Source organism: Prinia subflava, chromosome 19 (assembly GCF_021018805.1).
Source record: "Prinia subflava isolate CZ2003 ecotype Zambia chromosome 19, Cam_Psub_1.2, whole genome shotgun sequence".
Taxonomy (NCBI): domain Eukaryota; kingdom Metazoa; phylum Chordata; class Aves; order Passeriformes; family Cisticolidae; genus Prinia; species Prinia subflava.
In genome coordinates, this window is record NC_086265.1 from 11868910 (window position 1) to 11890497 (window position 21588).

A 21588-nucleotide genomic window follows, 5' to 3' on the forward strand; every position below is an offset into this window, starting at 1 on the left:
CCTCTTTAAAGACAGAGCTCTGCTTGGAGCAGAGCCCTCAGCACTGCTCACTCTCTCCCCACAGGCTGCTCTTCCTGCAGCCCCAGATCCTGCACACCACCACCACCAAGGCGCTGGGCTCTCAGCGTTTATTTCCACACCAAACCAGTGCTCAGGGTTGCAGGAGGTGACATGCAGGGCAGGCATTGCTGGAGGAGGGCTGTGATTCCACGTGGAGATACCTGTAGTGCATAAGAGACTAAAGAGCATCCACCTACCTCTACAGAGCCCTAATTGTCAGCTCGGAGAGAAGAATTATTGTGTTGCAAGTGGACAGTGACAGGAGACACGAGCTGCAGCTACTCTACACACATTGCTTCAGAAACCACAAAGATATGCACAAACACTGTGTCACTCTGCACCCCACAGCCCCTGAGCCCAGAGGAAAACCTCTTGTGCAGTGGTTCTGCCTGGGCCTTTCAGTCAAGGTTAAAAGTGCCTCGAGCTGCTAAAGCTCTTCCCTCGTAGGCAGCCAAGTCTGCGCTCCCCTAGAATCCGTTTTCTTTTGGCAAGAAGGAACAAGGCCTCAAGCTGCAGGAATCTTGCTTCCATAATGGTTTGGCTGACTCCAGGGATGGCCAGGTTCCAGTCATCATCCCACTGTATTGCATAAATACCTATTGGAAAAAAGAACTGGAGACGGCAGCGAACGGCAGCGAGCGGCAGCTCCGCGTCCGTCGCAGTCACTGTGGCACTGCCCTCCAGGGCCACCAAACGTCCCCAGGGGGCTCCAAATCCTCCTGGGAACACTCATGGCTGTGCCACGGATCCCACCTTGGACACACGATGGACAGACACGGGAACAAGGTCAGGACATGGGCTGGGTGTGTTCAGCAGGCATGGAAAAGGGCCAGGAGCTCCTCCTCTGCTTCCTGAGTCTCTGCCATCGGTGAGGTGCGGCCACCTGGCCCCGGGGTCAGTGCTGCTCGCCACCCCACGAGCCTCACTGCTGCTGGTTTTGTGGCTGGAGCTCTTTCCCAGGCCCAGAAGGATATTGCCAGGCCCAGAAGGATATTCAGGATTGGAACAGTAGCTCTAGGAACAATCAGACTACACAGGTGAAGCAATACCTGACCCGAAAATTCAGACTGGCGAAGACAACAGTGAAACGTGAGAGACTTTAAAAACTATCATCTGCATGGTATAGACTCAAACCAAACCAGACAGACACAGCCAAACAAACATACTGCCAGGACAAGCAACTTCCTTCTCTGGAAGAGGGGGTTCCTCCATATTCCACACCAGGATCTCGCTGTGTTGACCTTCTAAGGCCACCACAGGAGCAGAAAGTGCAGATCCCTCCCAAGGACAACGCTCCTGGCACAGCTGTCCCTGCAAGGTCCTCCTGCTGGGCCTCAAGTACCAAAGTGTCCCTGTGCCTGTGGGCCAGGATGGGCAGGCAGACAACGGGAAGATGCTGTAGCACCAGTTTCCAAGTTCAATGCAGTTTTCAATGCATTAAGCCAAAGATTGTCACCAAACTTGCTTCCCATGCAAGTTCTGCGAAGAGGGTAAAGCTACACTCCAGCTGCTTCTGTCCCCAGGCTGCCTTTGGCACTCACTCCTTGCCTGGGCTGTAAATCTTCTCCACTGTGGCTCGGGTGAGCTCCAGATCCTCCGGGTACCGAATTTCCAGCTCGGTATTTGCCAGGTAGTGAAGGCCGGTGAACTCGGAGAAATAGCGGCCGATGTCGGGGTGAGGGATCTCCCGAGGCTCCGAGTTGTACTCCAGGTTCTCTGTGAGGGAAGGAAAGCAGCAGTTACCACCACAGGAACACTGCTGCAAGGCAGCGAACCCTGTGCTGCTCTCAGGCCTTGTTTGTGTTTCTAGAAACACCAAATCTGGTGCTTGAAAGGAAAAAAAAATACCCTGATTCAGGAAAATGAGCAGAGCAAGTGAGTGTGACTGTTCCCAGAGCCTCAGCTCCTGATGTCCCCACTGACCAGGGACACGGGACCTGGTCTGTGCCTGGGATGGCCTGGCATTAGGCTGGAGGAGCAGGATGCTGCTCCCACCCTGCTGGTCACAGGACTTGGTTGTAAGCAGAGGGAGAAGCTGCTGCACTGAGCTCTGCTCCTCTAATCCCTCCCAGCCCTCAGGGATCAGTTTTAGGAGAGATCCCCCTCAAATGTTCCAAGGTGAGCCCACCTGCACAGGGCTGTTCTGGCAGAGGAGCCAAGAGCTTCCTCCCTCAGCCTCTGTTTCCACCACACCAAGGCCCTCCAGCAAAATAAGCTTCCCTAAACCCAAACTTCCCCAAGTAAACTGAAAGTCCCTCAGAAGGACACGGTGATTGTTTGCCACAGCAGCTCCTTTTCTCCAGATGACCTGATAAGGCACTAGAGTTAAACAAACGAAACCCCAAAGGTGACCCCTAAACACTGAACCCCAAAGGTGACCCTGGCCAGGGGCTGCTGTGCTCTGCAGTGCTAGCACAGAGCAGGCACTGGGAGTCAATCCCACGGGCTGCAGCCCTGCAGCACTCCCCAAATGATGTAATTTTTTCCAGCACAGTGCCAGATAAAACAGGTAGTATTAGCAAGGGAAAAAAAAATAGCTGCATCAGGATCAAAGGCTGACTTTGGGCAGGGCACGAACGAGCTGGGGTGCAGAGAATGTCATTCAGGAATAATCTGTCTCTGAAGTCCACTTCATTACTGAGAGCAGAGAATTCCTATTAATCCATGCAGGCTCTTTGAAGCTGCTGCATCTCAGGGTGTGCAGCCAGCAGCACCAGAGCTTTCCATGCCTCAGCAGCCTGCTGCAGTCCTAGAGGCTTGCAAAGGACCTTTTTGGATACTGCACCACTGCGGAAAACAATTTGCACTGCTGAATGCTCTGCAGCAGCATGGCTGAGCTGGGAGCTGCAGGGATGGAGCTGCAGGCACGGGGAGCTGCAGGGACGGGGGGCTGCAGGCACGGGGAGCTGCAGGCACGGGGAGCTGCAGGCACGGGGAGCTGCAGGCACGGGGAGCTGCAGGCACGGGGGGCTGCAGGCACGGGGAGCTGCAGGCACGGGGGGCTGCAGGCACGGGGGGCTGCAGGGATGGAGCTGCAGGCACGGGGGGCTGCAGGCACGGGGGGCTGCAGGGATGGAGCTGCAGGCACGGGGGGCTGCAGGCACGGGGGGCTGCAGGCACGGGGGGCTGCAGGGATGGAGCTGCAGGCACGGGGGGCTGCAGGCACGGGGAGCTGCAGAGATGCAGGTGTAGCTGGCAGAGGAACAGGCTGACACAGGCGAGTTCAGCACAAGGTGGGAGCCTCCCAAAGGTGCTGATGAGCAGTTCTGAGCCACAGATCTCTCCTGTGCTGTCACAAAGCAAACAAAACACAGACAAGAGTGGACAGGTACCAAACTCCCTGCATGACACAGGAGTTCTGGAATTAGCTGCACTCAACCCACAGATTTACAGGAAGGCCTCAAACTGAGGTACATTTCTCTATAATAAGCTTGGGGTTATTTCTGAGCTGGTTAAATTAAACTCCACATGAGGATTTGTTCAGGATTCTTTCAGTTAAAAACTCTCCCTCCCTCCCCAGAGCCAGGTCAGGAAGACATGAAATAATCCTTCCCAAATGATCTGAGGATGTTTTAGAAGGGGTATCAATAGCAACAAGAACAAACCCTTCACTTTTCCCCAGCAATATCAGAGCTCTTGGAGGCCACAGAGATGCAGTGATAACAGTGTCTCCTACACAGAGATAACAGTGTCAGCCTACCCTGCAAGAACTGTGGGGCCAGACAGGGTTCTGTTTGTTTAAACACCATTAGACACAAGTGATGACTCAGCCCCAGCAGCACTGGGGACAATTACCTGATTAGGTAATTACCAAAATGCATATTTTAATATCAACCCATGGCACATGAGAATTTCTGTTTTTAAGACTCTCTGAGGCCAAGCCCTGCCTGATCTGAGCCACCAGGCTCTGCCACTTCATCTTTCTGGGCTTCTGAGTATAAAAAAGCCACTCCCAGGACAGTGGAAACACCTGCACTTTAAATCTACAGAGGGAGGAGTGTCCCTGCCTGTAAAACCACCTCTTGTCACACCTCCTGTCACACTCAGGGGACCAGAACATGAGGGAGCACACAGGGGAAGGGCCTTTGGACAGCACTTTTCCTCCAGCAGCTCTCACATCTTCCCTTAGCCAAACACACTCTGGCTGTGCAGCTGCCCTGCCTGGATGGGACATCCCTGCCACAGGGGGACACAAACATGAGCAAATTTACATTTTTACAATGTACAGAGTCACAGATGCGCTCTTCTTTTGCAATTTTCTTCAGAACCTCAGTTCAACAGCTCTTCATGTATCCCAACCACACACTCTGACCAGCTTCCTCTTATGGTTTGTTGCATAAAGCACATGTGACATAGAGATTTCTACACCTCCCTGCACTTGTGAAGAGACATTAAATTTTGTTCTGGTTAAAGGTGGCACTAACAGCCAGGTTACCTGTGCTCCCTGGGATCCTGGCATGTGACAGTGGCCAGAACCATGCCCTGAGCAGCAACCCCTCACTAAATCCCATTTCCAGGCCCTGTGCCAGGCACAGGAGCTGCTGACAGACCCTCAGCCTGCAGCAGGAGCTGAATTATTTCCTTCAAAGCAGCAAATCAAGGCTCACACCATGAGAGTGTCCAAAACACTTCTGGGGCAGGAGGAGATGACCCCTTCATGTCCATCCCAGCAGTGCTGATTTCATGGAGGGCAAACAGAGCAGGCCACGAGTCAGGATCATTTTCTTCCTACCTCCACCTTCATAACCCTTGTTAGCCACACTTAATTAACCAATTAAGCGTCCCTGTGTCCTGATGCAGGCAGAGTGCCCACAGGAGCCCCTGCTGACCTTGGGCAGCATATCTGCAGGAGCCATCCTCCACCAGGACGTTGTAGAAGGGCTGGTGGGGGCCGTGGGGGAGGCTGTGCACGTTCATGTTCCGGATCCACTCGTGGCCCATCATGCAGGCAGGATCCCAGCCATAAATCACACAGTTGTAGCCATACCTGAAGAAAGAAATTGCACACAAAGGCTGTGGAAACTCCAGAACCAGCTCTTTTTCCTCAAGATTAACAGAGCACAAACAGGACAGGAACCTCCTGAGAGCTGGCACGAGGAGGAGAGGAACAAGAGGAAAATAAAGACTTTGTGTTTGTATTTTGAGTTGGAGGGAAATGACTATGAATGACTGGATAAACAGACAGGAATAAACAGCTGAAGACAAAGGAAAACCAAATGTGAGCAAGAAAAGAGACTAGAGAAGAGCCTGGAAGTCAGCAGCCAGAAGAGGAAGGAGGAAAGAAGGAGGGATCAACCACCCTGCTGGGCTGTGCAGCTACTCCTGTGCTCATCACACAGACATGGCAATCCCAACTCTGAGAACAAAGGCATCACTATTTACAGAATATTTATGGGATTAACTGAGAGGTGTTGGAACTGTCACTGCTGATGCCCCTCAAATGTGCTCTGGCTGTCTTGGTGAGTCAGAGGAGTGGCCAAAGCAACACAGTGCAGACCTGGCTCTCTGGCAGAGCAGTGCAGGCAGGGACAGGGAATGAGAGCACAGGGAAACATCCACAAACTGTCCTGGGAATATCAGAATCGATTTTGAAGTTGACTCTGTTGCACAGTCCCTCATTAAGTGATTGCTGGTGTTTGCTGGAGAGCTCTGTGCTGTGGGGATGTTACCTGTGTGACAGAGGATGACTCAGACATGTCAGGCTCTCTGCAGTGCAAACATTTGCTCTCTCCAGGCACTCCCAGAGCCGCCCCCATTTTCCTGCACGGGACATTTTCCTGCACGTGCCCAGCATTTCCCACTCCACCCCGGCACTAAAACCACGTCTCACTGCTGTCAGCTCCAGCCCCTCTGCTCTGCTGGCACAGAGCTGCCCGTGGAGAGGCTCCAGGCTCACCTCTTGTGTTTCATGATGAGGCCGATGGAGAAGCAAACCTCCTTGTGCTTCTCATCAGAGCGGTGCTTGACCTCGGGGCCCAGCTCCTCCTTGCGCCGCTCGATGTGCTCCAGGGTGTGCTGCACCAGGTACCCCACGGCCCCGTGCTGCGACGGGTCCAGCACCTGGATGTGCTGCAGGATGTCCAGCACCTTCCAAAGCACAGCAGAAACACGGTCAGGACACGTCCCTGCAGCAGCAGGACTTATGAACACACACACATGTACTGCTGGAGGCAGCTGCATGTAAAGTGCCCTGGGATCTGCCACGCTACAGCTTCATGCTCTGTCTGCACACAGCCTATTCCTGCTCCTTTTCCCTTTCAAAAGCTCCCAGCTTCCAAGGAAAGGCACTGCAGAGCACAGCAGCTCCTTAAAACTCAGCCCCCACGAGTTCATCACGTCCTGTTTAGTGCCCACAGAGCATCTCTCCAGGTCTCTGCTCATGAGAATGCAGCTCCTAGCGTTCCAAAATGCTGCTGGAAGTGACTCCAGGTGACTTCTGCTGCTCTTGAGAACCAATGTTTTAACTTAAAAGAGCTTCTCAGCGTGTCTGTGAGGAGCAAAAATAGGGCAGCACAGGAGGAAATGGAAATAACCTCCATGATGCTTTCCCATGGAACAGGGAACAAGACAGAAAAGCTGCTTGTCTCAGGATGATAAAGAACACAAAGCAGCAAGGTCTGCAGATCCAGAATTCCAATCTCCCAACACCCTCTGGCACAACATCAGAACATCTGCCACCGAGTTTGTTAGAGGCAGGCAAAGCAAATTTTAATTTTTTGGTAAAAGCAAGGGAAAAAAACCCCAACCTGTTGTGTAAACATATTGGGAAAGGACACGTATCTGTCTCAACAATACCTCAGCTCCCAAAACCTGCCACACTTTGGCACCTGGCAGAAGGACTGTCTCCTTTGATCATGGGTTTGGTCATTAAGTTCAGAGCAGCAGCAGAGGAATGGATATCTCAGGCTGTTCAGAATGAACAACAGCCAAAAACTGAGGAAAATCAATTTAAATAAAGGACAGGTGAATGATTAATGAGAAGAAACACAGCTCAGGCTTCTCGACCACTTTAATTCCATTAAGAATTATGAAGAATGTGAAAATCCTGAAAAATCCTAAATGAAGGAAGTAACCACAGCTGTCAGAGATTCCTGGGAATTTTATTTACTGCTATTTACAAATATTTAGGGCAACAGTAAGTGTAGCTCTGCAGGACCTTTTAGATTTCCTGCCCATCCATAAATCTGGCAGGCCCTGTCAGAGCTGGTACACTGTGTCCTGTCAGACACAGCATTCTCTCTGGTTAGCTGCAACCCTGCCTGACAGCCTGGAACGACTGGATGCCATCCTGAAAAATCCAAATCTGCTCATTGCCACTGCATCTGGTGCAGAGAACTCAGTAAAACTCAGCCCTGGGGTTGGTTTATGTGCTCTGAGGGGCTCAAATCCAAGTCTGGTGCTCTCCAAACACATCCTTGAATGCCAGGAAAGGGCAGAAAGATCTTTCAGTGTTCCCTATTTATGCCCAGTTGCCTTTTCAGCTTAGTGAGCCCCTCCCATACACGATTTTTTGGTGCTATTTTTTCTGTGCTGACCCCAAAATTTGCTGCCATAAGAAAGGAAGGCCAAGCTTAGCACAGTTTGCTCTTCAAAGGGAAGGAGGCAGCTTCTCCAGTTGATCCTGTTCCATCCTGTTCCAGTTGATCTGGTGGGAAGAGCTTTGCCTTCTGCTCAGCTGTCCAGCCAATGTTCCTGTCCCGTTCCCAAACCTCACAGGTGGAACTGGCACAGGCACCACTGAACCAGCACAGGGAATTTTGAGTAGGGAAAACCTCTGTGCTGCAGTGACACTAAAAAAACCAGACTTGTCTGAGTTACAGGCTCTTCCCTGTGCCTTCTCCTAATTCAGTGAAAGCCTTGGATGATCCAGACCACTGTAAATCTCAGCACCTTCTTTCCTACACTCCCAAGATAACAGGACTGGAGTTGTTACCCAGAAGGAAAAGGAATTCCAAGGACAGGACTATCAAGCTGCATTTTCACAAGAGCCACAGACAGTGTGGCCAAGGTTGGGAGCACAGCTTTGGTTTTATTTATAAAAGATAAATTCCTGAAGTTTCTGAAAAGGTAATTGCTCCTTTCCCAGGAGCCCAGCAGGATTTTTACCACAGAGCAAACAGGATGCTCTAATAAGTCACAGTCCACAGTCTTGGTTGCAAGACAAGCTGTAAATCATGAATTATGACTCAAGGCTGCTCCCAAGTCTTCCCTAGGACAAGCAGGCAAGAATCATCCACTCTTCCTGCTTCAAATTGATTCCCTGCAATGTGAGACCTCCTCCACCTGCCTTCATTACACATACAACTCGTGGCAGACTAATGCAGGCTGCCACAGCCCAAAAATCAATACCCCAGTGTTTATAGTGCTCAGCCTTCCCCAGACATTCCCCTGAGTGCCCAGGTACCTTTTCTGGCCAGATTCCCAGGTGGAAGTACAGCCTGGCCTGGAGCATGAGGTGCTGCACATTGTCTGGATACATGGCCAGGTACAGGTCCAAGGAGTCTCTCAGCAGTTGGTAGGACTGGTCAGTGCTCTCCCTGCCAGCAGAAAGGAAACTCAGCTGTGAGGCTCTGCACCCCTTCCCCACAGCTCCCAGGGACAGGGGGGTGCCCAAAACGGTGCTGCAGGTACAGCAGGCTCACAGCAGTGACTGCAGCACGGACTGTCACTCACCACATCAGCCTGCTGCAAGGAAAGCACTCCACAACTGATCATCAACTCTGCCCTCCTACCCACCACTCTCCTTGGTCAGATAATCCCACACAGAGAATTCACTCCCCAAGCCATTTCCTTCTGTTCCCCTGACACCTAAAACAACCCTTCCACTGCTGTGAGTCTGTCTACAGCTGCTTGGCAAAGGGATTATCTGGAGGATTTGAAAACAGAACTTGATGTTCTACACACTGAGAGTATCCCTGAGAATGCTCATTTGAACATGGGGGTTGTGCCTACCATGACAGAAAAAGGCTCTGCTCTTAAGGTGGATAGGACCTATCAGCTCTTCACAGAGAAAATAAAATATCTTGCTTATTTTCTGGAGAGGAACTAGTTTCACTAAATGTTTTTGTTCCCACCCAGGTGCAGGTGACTGAAAGCACCCACCCCACGCCTTGTGACACACGGAATTTTCAGGCTCTCCCCAGGGGAGGGACACCAACACTGGATATGCAGATAGCGTGCCCTGGATCCTTTTTCCCAGGGTGTGGATGCCCAGCTCACCTCTTGCCCAGGTTGAGCAGATTCCCCACCATGCGTTGCAGCACCTCCTTGGAGGTCACCACGCCATAGAACTCCTCTGTCACGTGGTGCCCGATCAGGTACTCGCACTCCTTCACTGTCAGCTGCTTCCCCTTCCCAAAGGCATCGATGTAGGTGTAGTCAAAAATATCTGTGCTCCTGAAGAGGCAACACAGACACCAAACTGGGATCAGGGTCTCGTGGTACAGCAGGATTTGCTGTTTCTGTTCTTCCCTCAGCACTTCCAACCCGTGTCCTTGGTTCCTCAGCTCCCTCCTAAACAGAGACTGCCTGGTACCTCCTCTCTTTTCCATAATTCTCACATCACCTCGTGGGTATTATTATTATTACTTCAAAAAATCTGTTATTATTCAGCAGCAGAACTGAGTTCTGGGAAAACTTCCCTAAAAATCTGATTTTTCTCTCTGTATAGGTTCTAATTCCAGATGGAAAATAATCAAACATTCTCCTCCAGCTCTAAAGCAGGAAATCTGTTACCATTCAACAGCAGCTGAGTTCTAGGAACTTTCCTGAAGATCTGCTCTTTTCCTCTGTATAGGCAGATGGAACATAATTAAACAGCCTCACACAGGTCTGGAGCTGTGAATGTTTTCTGGTTTTTGTCACTGTGGGCACAGTTTCAGAGTTCAGCAGGTCACTCACCCCTCTTTCCCCTGACACCACCGCAGCAGGAAATGGCTGGGAAAGTTGACAGGCTCCAGTTTGACTCCCAGCTGCCTGGCAATTGTTAAATACAGCACAGACAAACTGATGGGAATCCCTGTCCTGCGGATCAAAACCTGCGGGAGAAAAATGTGACAAAAACACAACCGGGATTTAAGAAAAACAAATTTCAAGGGTTTCAATTTCACAACTGAAAATACAACTTGACAGAATATACACTGAAGGGTGACATATTTATTTAAGAGTTGCTCTTCACAGAGAATTATTTGTCTGGCTACATTAAGATAAATAAAGTGTGCCAGGCATTGCAGCCTCCCAGTTTTTGCCTAACACACACATACCTGGTGAATGTAGGAATTCAGGGAGTTGTAGTAATCCAGCTCATTGCCTTTGTATTTCAGCTGCTCATACAGGACACAGTTCATGGCATCAAGCACCTGCCTCTGAAGTTCCACTTCTGGAATGAGAATCTCTCCTGGAAACACATGCAGTGAAATAAAGACTGAGAAAACAAGAGCACTCAACCTTTGTGCACTGAAATCTTCACCTGGGCAAGCTCAGTCTCTCCTTGAAAGCCAGAAAGTACTCAGTGTTTATAAAACCAAGGAGTAAGATGCTGCCTGACCTTTGGAGATGATAAACATGCACCTTTGTGCTGATGATTTTCTGAGATTGGCAGGAAAGAGGTTGTTTCCCAGTCCCACAGCTCAGCTGTAGATAACAGGACTAATAAGATTTCAGGGACAAATGAGAAAAAATAGAATTCCCCTCCCAATTCTTTTAGCATCAGATGAACCCTGGGCTATTGAACAGCTGTTTCTTGAGTAACAGCTTAAGTAAATGTCAGAATTTTGTTTGCCAGGGGATAAAAACAACAGCTCTTTAAGCAGCCACAACTCCACAGCTGCTTCAGCTGTGCAGAGGTGCAGCAAGGCTCTGCAGGAAAGCACATTTCTGTACAGTACCTGCCTTGGAAGCCAAGCTGGGGTGCCTGGGGTTCTTGGTCCGCAGCACTTTGCGCACTTTGTCTGTGATATCGTCCACCTGAGCCTGGACACTCTTCAGGCAGATGTCTGATAGGGGGTTACAGTACTGATCAATCAGAACAGCACCTGCAAAAAACAAACTACATAAGAAACAGGACTTCAGTTTTTTCTTTGCTTGGTTTTGCCTGCTCTACATTCCAGGCATGCAGCGAGCGGTTGCAGCAGAACAGCAGAGCTCTGTGTGTGAAACCTGCACTCATCGACTGGATTTGTCACACAGAGCGCAGAGAATGAGCTGACATGAGAAATCACCAGCTGAACTCAGTATTCCCCTCTCCACCACGCTGAAGGTATCTGTGCCTTGAGCAGGAATGCTGCTGGATCAGGCCTGACCAGCTCTGTGCTCACACTCAGCCCCTGGCACCTCCCCAATGTACAGAGATTTTTATTCAGGGCCTGGAACAATCCCAGCTTCACTCAAACTGCCCCAGCTCTGATCTCTCCCTGTCACATCCTCCATATCATCCTTGTTCATCATTTCCTTGTCTGCTACATTCATCCGTCTCTTCCACACCTGCTCTGCATCTTCCTAACACAACACAGAACAGAACAACTCCTGCCCAAGCCTCTGCAGGAAAATGCTTCCTTTTCACAGAACCTTCTCCTTGGCACCACTGCTCTTTCCAAAGCCTCCTCTTGTTCAGTCTTTGGAATCAGCTGTAAGGATTTTGCATGGACCATACCTCTTCTAGCCCCCTATATGGTTTTGTCAGTGTGCCAGGCCTGTAAATCAAGGAATTCAGCAGGGCCTAGTGTTTCCTTTGTGTCCTCCCAAAGTGCTCCCTGTGCTCACCAGGTGAAAATTCCCAAAACACTTCCTGCTGGTGCTCCAAAGGCACCTTTATGGCAGACAAATCACACATATTTGTGACCTACATGACTAAGTCTCATAATAATTTTGTCTTTTTTCTAGGAAAGGCCACTTTCTGCTTTCCCTTCTTCCCCTAACAGCCCCTTCTTCAAAGTCTATTGCACTAACAAGAACCAGCTTTGGTGTTACAGCCTCTTTTGCCCTCTTTCAGGGACATTTTGGAGTGTGTACCAAGAGGAAGGGCCTCTTCTACAGCCCCTGGCAGCTTCTGAGCCATTCAGAAGACAGAAGGAGAATAATCCACCAGACTGAGGACACAAAGAGCAGAAGCAGTAAAAGAAAGCTTTTTCTTTCTTAGCAGGTGTAAGTGCCCTTCCACCATGTGACTGCACTTGGATTTGTTTCCCACCAAAGTCTAGCACTCACTTCTTGAGACATTCACAGTGCTCTGGCTACAACAATTTCCTCTGCTTGCTCCCAGCCCTCATCTGAGGAGTTCCTGGGAAAGGGGAAAGCAGGGAGCTGAGTGGGAATCAGCTCAGCTGAATGCAGCCCAGGGGCTGCAGCAGCCATGTCAGTAATTAGGATGTCGAGCTGCAGCTCGTTTTCTCAGCACCCTGCTCAAGATTCCAGTGTGTCTTGGGTTGAAAATGTAACCAAAAATGTGTGTTCTATTTTCATCTGTTGAAGTGGGTTGGGAGATATTGTTCTTTATCTCTTGTAACTCTAGGGGTGGAAAGAGGGCAGATGCCTTCTGTTAATGGACACCTGATAACACCAGATAAGGCAGGGCCTCCTTATCTCTTCCTCCACCCATCCTCCTCCGAGGGACATCCCCTGTGAATGGGCCATTGAAGGCTCTCACAGGACTGATAACATCACCTCATCCCATTGGGAGATGCTCCACACAGCAGGAGGAGCCAAAGCCTTTCCACGGGATAAAACAGCAATCCCAAACACCAAGGGAGCTGTTCCCACTGGATTCCCAGAGGATGACTGGGCCCTTTCTTGAGGATCATCTCTACTTCAACAGAGCCACATCTGTCACTGTGGGAGGACTCACTGCGGGCTGCTTCCAACAGCCTGACCAACAGGGTGCCAAGTTTGCATCCTGACTGTGTCAGTGCTCCTTTGTACTACTGCTTTTATTTTATTTTTATTTTATTTTTATCTTTTCTTGTTGTTTGTTCTCTCTCTATTAAATTGTATTTCTGACTTGGAGTCTCACTAGTTTTGCTTTCAAACCAGCACATAAGCACAGAGCACTGACAGCACCTGATGTCATCCTGACATTCTGACACATCACTGCTGCGGGATGGGAAGGATTCCAGGCACATCCCAAATCCAACCTGAATCCTGAGCCATTAGCCAAGGGCTTGCTGAAATTTGACTCCTTGCACGTCTCAGCCTGGTGGAGAGCTGTCCTTAGGTGTTGTAGCTGGGCTTTCTGCGAGGACTCACCCTCCAGGAAGGACTGCCGCTCCGTGGGGCGCTGCAGATACTCCTTCAGGTTCTTCAGTATGTTCTGCTGCCGTAGGAAATAGAGAATTTTCTTTGCATAGTACTTCCAGGTGAGACCTTTCCTGCACAGGTAAACACAAGAAGAAGCATTTCCCTAAATAGGTATTAGAAGGGTGAACAGATGGTTTGAGTTTCCAGTGAGCACAAGTTTTTAGTTTAGATTGTTTTTCTCAACAAGCACTGTCACAGAAAGTCGACCCAAGAGGGGAATGTTGAGGAGAATTTAGCATAAAAAAAACCACACAACTTACAACACATTGCTCCTATCATCTCCAATTTTCATCCCATCACTGATATGTAATTTTGAGAAGATACATTATCATGGGAAACAACACAGATCCTAATTAAAGGAGCTCAGGAGTATCTGATTAAAATCCTATACTTTATTCATAAAACATTACTCTCTGTCTGACTGCATCTCTCCAGAGCCCCTCCTAAAGCATTCTTTCACCATTAAAAATAGATTGATGAGGGACATGAATGTGAGCCCAATAGCATCCAGAAGAAAAACAGAATTCCCCAGAGGAAAACCAACTCTGCAGCTCTGAAAAGGCAGGAAGAGATCAACAGTTGCTCTGTAGATGACACAATTCCAAAACTTCTAACAGTAAAGCCCCACCAGTCTTCTAAAGCCTCTCCATCCTCCTGGACAGCAGGGCAATCAAATCTCACAATATTTTATCTTCTTCCAATAAACTGGGACCCTCAACAGGGACAACTGCTTTATTGGGATATCTTCCAGGGAAATGATTTACCCTAATGCTACTCAATGGCAATGACTGCAGCTTAATCAGGGTGTAATTAGCATCAATTCTGCTTTATGGGGAGGCATTTGGCCAGTGCAAAGCCTCAAAAGCTTTTTAACCAGTTGTCAAATGAGAGATGCTCAGGCCCAGCTCAAATAGAGAAGGCAATAAAATGGATGGGAAAAGGCAAAAATGAGATGATTGCCATTCCAGTTGGGTTTTTCCAAGCTCTATTAACAGTCCCTCTAATCAAGGCTACTAGGCCCCATTAAGGACATCTATCACATCAAACCCAGCCTGGGTAGGTGGTACCAGCAGAAAAAGCTTCAAATAAAGCAAATAAAACCTTCAAATAAACTTACTCATCTTGCTCAGTGTTAATCAAGGTGATGAGATTACCCAGGCAGATAAAACCAGGAGTTTTATTTACCACCTGTCTGAATAATTTACAGAACTGCAAATTTTGCAGTGGCTGAATTCAACTCAGTTGCTTTTTTGGGGACAAAAATTGAACCAACCTACTCCAGCTCAGAAAAGGAAACAAAAAGCTGGAATTTCATGGTGCAGGGATTCATGGTGGCAATCCTGAAAGATTCCTGCTTCCCTCTGGTGCTAATCCTGCAAATCAGTTCAGCCAACTGATCCAGGCTTAAATCGAACAGGAACAAGAGGATGGGAACTGCTTAGGCAGAGATGAGGGTGCATGGCACATGTCCCAAGAGATGCCATGAGCTGGCAAGGAAATAAACAACAAAAAGCAATACAAAGCCAGGAGATCTTCCTCTGGTGGGACAGGGTTTGCATGGTTTCCTCTGGATATACTGGATTTGTTCTGAAGTCAGGCCTGAGCAGGTCTGGGGGTGCTGTTTAATGAGTGACCAAGGGCAGAAGCTGAGGTCAGGCACTAACCTGATCCCACATTTTTCTCCTTGAACTGGTGAAAGAGGGAAATCCCTGCCATTTTCAGCCCTCTCTTACCTTCCTTCCATGTTGAGGATACACATCAGCTCATCCTCGAAGAAATGGCTGGGGCACCCCAGAGTCTCAATGTCACTGAACCCATCACAGGGGACCTGCCAAAGCACACAGGAGTTATGCACAGCACAACAGATCTCCCACAACTTCAGAAAAAGCCTCAAAACCAAATCCATCCTGTTTTTTAAAGATTTAGGAAAGATCTTAAAAATGTCCTGCTCCCCAAATACTCACAGTCTGTACTCATGGATTTATTATTCCATTGAGAACCCCAGAAACATCCTACAGCAATTTCAACCACATTCTACAGCATTTAGGGCTGTGCTGCTGAGTTCAGGGCCAGCAGAATCACACTGATGCAGGGTGGGCACAAGCTGGAAGTGATTTTAAGGTGGAATCAGCTCCTGCTTGTGGCTGACTGAACCTCTCCATACATCCCCCTGTGCAGGAGACTCATCCTGGGTGAAGGAATGAAGAGGCAGGAGCCTTTATTTTTTGCAACAACCACTCCTGCATCTAAATTCAGAACAGCTATTTTCTTCCAGAATTCAGAATTACTTTCAAAACTTTGGCTGAACTGTAAAAAAAAACCACCAAAAAGGCTTTCAAGCTTTTCACCATAGGATATGGGCTCATCTCTGGTTGAAAGCCTTTTCCTCTCAGCTCTGAGCAGGGAATCAAGCTGCAGTTTCTGGCCCCACAGGAGATGCTTCTCATCATGAGGCCTTTGGGTATTGCTTAATGGTCTCTCCATGGTCTTTGCATCCATGATTAGAACAGGAGGGATGCAGGAGCAGCTTCTCCCAGTTAATGCTCTGACAATTCCCCATGGACAAATGCCTGGCTGCTGCAGAACAGGGCAGCCAGGGGACACCAAACACCCACCTGGCCCTGCTGCCTTCCTTTTGCACAGGAGCCATAAAAGGGGGGCTGTTCAGTGCCTCCTGTGTGGAATCCTGAATTCAGCCAAAGTTACAGGCAGTTTTTATGCTTTACTCACAGAATTCCAGGCTGACCCAGCAGCACAGTTTGCCAAAATCCACAGCCACCTACTAAGCAAACAGCCAAGTAACTCCTGTTCCATGTGCCCAGCAGTGTGAGACATCACATTTTCACCTTTTCCCACTGAACACAGAAGCATCTCAGGGTCATGGCTGGCTGCAGATCTTCAAAAACACACTTTGCAACTGAGTGGCCCTGCTGTGCCTCTCTCCTGAGCTCAAAGGGCTTGTGACAGCTCTCAGAACTCGTCCTTGCACAAGGTCTGCAGCAAGAGAGAGCAGCTGTGCTCTGTGTCAACAAACTCTGTGGCCTTCAGCATTCCCAGAGCCAGGGCAGGACTCCCAGCACAAAGCAAAGAGCTTCCAGGGCTGAATCCCAGAGCGTGCTGCACTCCACACCCCGCTGCATTTGGAACTCGCTCCCCTTTTGACTGTTTCAGCATTTTCACATGAAATCAGGAACTACAAAATCTCTGACTGCACAGCTGGGGGGATGTGGAGAGAGGGGCAAGAGAAACTAATGAAAAGTATTGATGACCATCAAGGAAGGTGAATCTTTGAATTATTATGGAATCATGGAATATCCTCAGCTACCACAAGGATCATCCAGTCCAATCCCTGGCCCTGCACAGACATCCCAAAATCCCACCCTGTTCATCCCTGGCAGTGCTGTCCAAAGGCTCCTGGAGCTGTGGCAGCCTCGGGGCCGTGCCCATTCCCTGGGGAGCCTGGGCAGTGCCAGCACCTCTGGGGGAAGAACCTTTTCCTAATATAAATAATAATAAAGACTAAATAAACACATTTCTAAAAATACAAAACCCCCCTAAGAAATAAACAACTTCTGAATGGTTTAAGAATTTTTAAATACACCCTGGTGATGTGAATGCTCAGGCAGTGTTGAGGAAACAGCCTCAAGCTGCTCTTAGGTTGGATATTAGGAAAATTTGATTTATTGAAAGGGTTGTCAAGCATTGGAACAAGCTGCTTAGGGAAGTCCCTTGAAGGGCTCAGAAAATGTGAGGATGTGGTGCTTAGGGTTCGGTGGCTGAACTTGACCTTGGAGGTCTTTCCCAACCTCAACTAATGATTTTATTTGTGATTCTACCAGACAAGTGGCCAGGCTGCTGCTCACACACATAAGGAGAGGAAGACTTACGTGTTCTGAGAAGAACCTTTTGGAGAAGGAAGCCACAATCCTCTGTGCCTCCAGCCCCGCGTGGTGGCGCGCCTTGTACTCCTCCAGCCAGCTGACACTGTCGCTGTGGCTGTAGTACTTCAGCAGGGACGGCCACCTGCACAGGAGACACAAATTAACAGCATCGTTAATATTCCACAGCCCTGAGAACCTCCAGAACGACCTGAGGAGCTGAGACAGTGCCCAGACACCGCTCAGCTTTCAACTGCATTAAATTACCTCAGACATCAAAGCACAACTCCCTGATTGCAGCTCTGCCTTAATGATTATTTAAAAGCAAGCTCACTTGAATCCTTCAGAGGCTCCCACTCCAGGATTTCAATACCTAAACATCCTAAATGCTTCAGTTTTATAATTAAAAGAGTTTACCACAAAGAAGTGTCACGTGGAAGCCAACCTGGCACTGAACAGAAGGGGAATTCTTTGTCCTGTGTTCGTCCTACCACCTCGGGGAGCTCATTAAAAGGCTGCACAAAACACAGCTCCCTCCACTGCCCTTGCTGGTGGCAACATCTACGGCAGGAAAACACAGTCCTGAAGTCAAATTGTGACAGCTAAATGCTCCTGCAGTTTGGTTTTGAGACAAGAAATAATTGTTTGAAGAAGAAAAAAAACCACAACAACTTCCCAGCTTTCCTGTAAAAAAACCCTCCTTCACTGAGACTCAAAGTCCACACGTTTCGCAGCTTACTCAAAATTTCGAGGTTCAGCTGAAAATCCAACTTCAGGGCATGTTTTGGGGGCTGTTAGCAGCACCTTTTTGAACAAAGTGGGTGTGTGGTGCCACAACACAGCTCTGTGCCATAAAATGTGTGCCAGCACTGCAATTCCTGCTGCTGTGAAGACACCAGGATCACTTGTGTGAGAAACATAACCAAGAATCAGCACAGATGGAAATATTTTGGAAAGAAAGCTGAGAGAAAGGGGTTTCTTTTCATTTGCTGGGGGATTTATTTCATGTTTTGAAATGCTGTTCATTATTACCGGTTTATACAAAACATTTTCCTTCAGCTTCTTGGGTTCTTTTCAGGTTATATATGTATATATTTAATTTGCCAAATACTGAAATCACTCCTCCTGTGTAATAATCATTACCAGTGCCCAAACCTCACCTGGAAGATATTTCACTGCTGGTTAATAATAAAACTCCCCTGCAATTTTCCTTTATAAAATAAAGTCAAATAACCTTGCATTACATAACAACCTCCCTCCTGATGAACCCCTGGCCCTTCAGCTACTGCTGAAATGCAGCCACCTCCCAATAACCATCATAGTCCTTTATTTTGGGATAAGAAAGGAGAATTTTATGGGTTGGAAGGACAGTGGGAATTTTAGGAAGATGAAAGTGCCATTGCTCACGATGGAATCCAGCCAGGATGGGAAGGTCAGGGTGAAACATCCTGCCAAAAATCCCATTATCAGGGAGAGAGCAGGAGAGCAGCATGTGCCAATCACCCACCACACCCCATTCCAGCTGCTGGATCCCAAGCAGGTGAGACCTGCAGGAATTGCAGCCACTGAACTGGGGAAAGTCAGTCCCACAGCCATGCCTTGGTGGAGTGGGGAAGCTGTGTTTGCTCAGCAGCTTCTCTTCCCCCCATGAGAAAGGAGCAATCCCCACATTTGGGCTGTGCTGAACTTCAGGAGCCAGCTGGCAGTTAGAGAAAGCAACTCTGCTGCTTTTCCTGTGCCAGCACAGCCAAAAGCAGGTAAGAGATGAGCAGTGCTACCCTGGAGAGCCTCGGGGATGAGGGAGGTGCCTCCAGGACGGCTGAAACCAGCACAGCATCACCAATATCACACCCCCTTCATCCCCGGCACAAACATGAACAGTGTCACTGAGCACAGCACCCTGGGGCAAACAGAACAGCAGCAAAACCCCGGCCCGAGGGCTCGGGTGTCTGGGAGAACAGCTCTCCCCAAATCCTCATGCATAAACACCTCTCTGCTGTCCAGCGTCAGGCCTGAGATGGGTCTTGGCTGCTGCTTTGGAAGCTCCTGGCAGGGCCAGGGAGGCCAATCCACAACCCCAGCGCACGGTTCCACTGCCAGAGCCCGGGCTGGAGCTGGGAACGCAGGGGATCCACGTGCCCGGTGTGGAAAGGGCCGCAGAACTGATCTCTGGCCAAGGGGATCCCCTGCGAGCAGAGGCTCAGCCCGGTCCCTGCCCACGGGATCGGGAGGGGAGGCAGCCCTGCAGAAATCCCCGGAGCACTGCAGGACACCTGCACGGAGAGGCTGCGGCTGCCCCGTCCCTAGCAGGGTCCCAGGCGAGGCTGGATACACCTGGAGCAACCCGGGACAGCGCAGGGTGTCCCTGCCTATGGCCGGGGTGAAACGGCGGCCTTAGAGCTCCCCTCCCACCCAAAGCGCTCCGTGCCCGGGATCCCACCCGGAGCGCCGCGGGCTCACCCAGCCCGGCAGGGGCTCACCGGGGAGGCACGGAGGGACCGGGCGGTGACGGCGGCACTTCCACCCCCCAGGCCGGCCGGGCCGACCACCCCCGGTGCCGCCGAACCCGGGGCTGCCCGTTCGCTCCGCCCGAGCCCCGGCGGGCCGGGCCGCGCCGCGGTGCCCACCTGAGGCGGAAGCGCTCCCGCCACACCTTGCCGCGGGGCTGGCACGCCTCGCGCAGCCGGCGGCAGGTGCAGGACACGCGGCCGATGTCGGCGGCGCCCAGCACGTCGCAGCAGAGGATGAGCTCCAGCAGCTCGCCCGGCAGGTCCGTCAGGCCCGTCCCGCCGCCGCTGCCGGGCCCCGCCGGGCCCGCGGCCTCCGCCGCCATCTTGGCTGTTTACCTGCGCTCCGGGGCCGCCGGCGCTTCCGGGGAGGGGCGGCCCGGGGAGCGTCCGCCAAGTGCGGCCGCGGCGCGGAGCGCAGAGCGCGCCAAGGGAGCGTCTGCAAAGTGACGGGCAAGGGCGGGAGCGGCCGGTACCGGAGAGGGCACGGCGGGGATCGGTCAGCGGGGAAACGGGGCGGAAAGGGGCCTCGGCAGGGTGGTCAGGATCGGAAACAGACTGCCAAAAACGGACCTCGTCAGTGTGTATCAGCATTGGAAACACGGGCCAAAAATGGAACTCATCAATGTGGTCAATATTGGAAATAGGGCCAAAAAGGGACGTCGGGGATGTGTATCAATATTGGAGATGGGGGCCAAACAGAGACCTCGTCAGTGTGGTCAATATTGGAAACAGAGTGCCAAAAAGGGGCCTCATCAATGTGATCAATATCGGAAATGAGGTGCACAGGGACGATCTATCAATGTGTATCAATATTGGAAATGGGGGTCAAAAAGGGGACTCATCAATGTGATCAATACTGGAAGCAGGGTTCCAAAAAAGGGACCTCATCGATATGTATCAATATCGGAAATGGGGTGCACGGGGATCTATCAGGGTGTATCAATATCGAAAGGGGGTGCACAGGAGGATCTGTCAATGTGTATCAATATCAGAAAGGGGGGGCCAAAAAGGAGCCTCATCAATGTATATCAGTATCAAAAGGGGGTGCACAGGGGAGATCTATCATTGTGTGTTAATATTGGACAGAAGATGCCAAAAAGAATACCCATCAAAGCATATCAATAGCAAAAAGGGGGGCCCAAAAAGGGGCCTCATCAATGCGTATCGATATTGGAAACGGAGTGCCAAAAAGGGATCTATCAATGTTTATCAATACTGAAAAGGAGGGGGCCAAAAAGGGGCCTCATTGATGTGTATCAATAGGGAAAGGGGGTGCACAGGGGGGATCTATCAATGTGTATTAATACAGAAAAGGAGGAGCCCAAAGAGGACTTACCAAAATGTATCAATATCAGAAACAGGGTGCTGAAAAGAGTACTACACATCAATGTGTGTCAACAGTGAAAAGGGGGTGCCCAAAGGGGACCTTATCTAATCAATACCTAATGTGTATCAATACCTGAGAGGCGGTGCCCAAAGGGAACCAAATGTATTGATATTAAAAAGGGGGTGCCAAAAGGAGGACCTCATCAATGTGTATCAATATCTAAAGGGGTGCACAGAGGGGACTTCATTGATAGGTATAAATATCAAAAAGGGGGTGCTCCAAGGGGATCTCATCAATGTGTATCCATATCTGAAAGGGGGAGCCCCAAGGGGACCCTATCAGATGTGTATCAGTACCTGAAAGGGGGTGTACAGAGGGAATATATCAATATGTAAAAATATCCAAAAGGAGGTGCCAAAGGGAGGCTTATCAAAGTGTATCGGTACCTAAAGGAGTGCACAGAGGGCACCTGGGCAATGTGTATCAGTGCCTAAGAGGGGCTGCATGGAGGGGCAGAAATACC

The 21588-nt window shown here is 50.0% G+C and overlaps 1 protein-coding gene across 1 annotated transcript; it reads right to left on the reverse strand.

Moving 5' to 3' along the window:
* Positions 1 to 1155: 1155 nt before the first annotated feature.
* Positions 1156 to 20101, reverse strand: FBXO21 (F-box protein 21). Its single transcript, XM_063416468.1, has 12 exons — positions 19856 to 20101; positions 17238 to 17373; positions 15084 to 15178; positions 13300 to 13421; positions 10947 to 11093; positions 10323 to 10456; positions 9961 to 10097; positions 9280 to 9456; positions 8465 to 8597; positions 5957 to 6147; positions 4890 to 5047; positions 1156 to 1776 (listed from the first exon to the last, which is right to left on the reverse strand). Exons 1-12 carry the CDS (start codon positions 20059 to 20061, stop codon positions 1598 to 1600), a joined length of 1815 nt encoding a protein of 604 aa, XP_063272538.1. The 5' UTR covers positions 20062 to 20101; the 3' UTR covers positions 1156 to 1597.
* Between the last annotated feature and the right edge of the window lie 1487 nt (positions 20102 to 21588).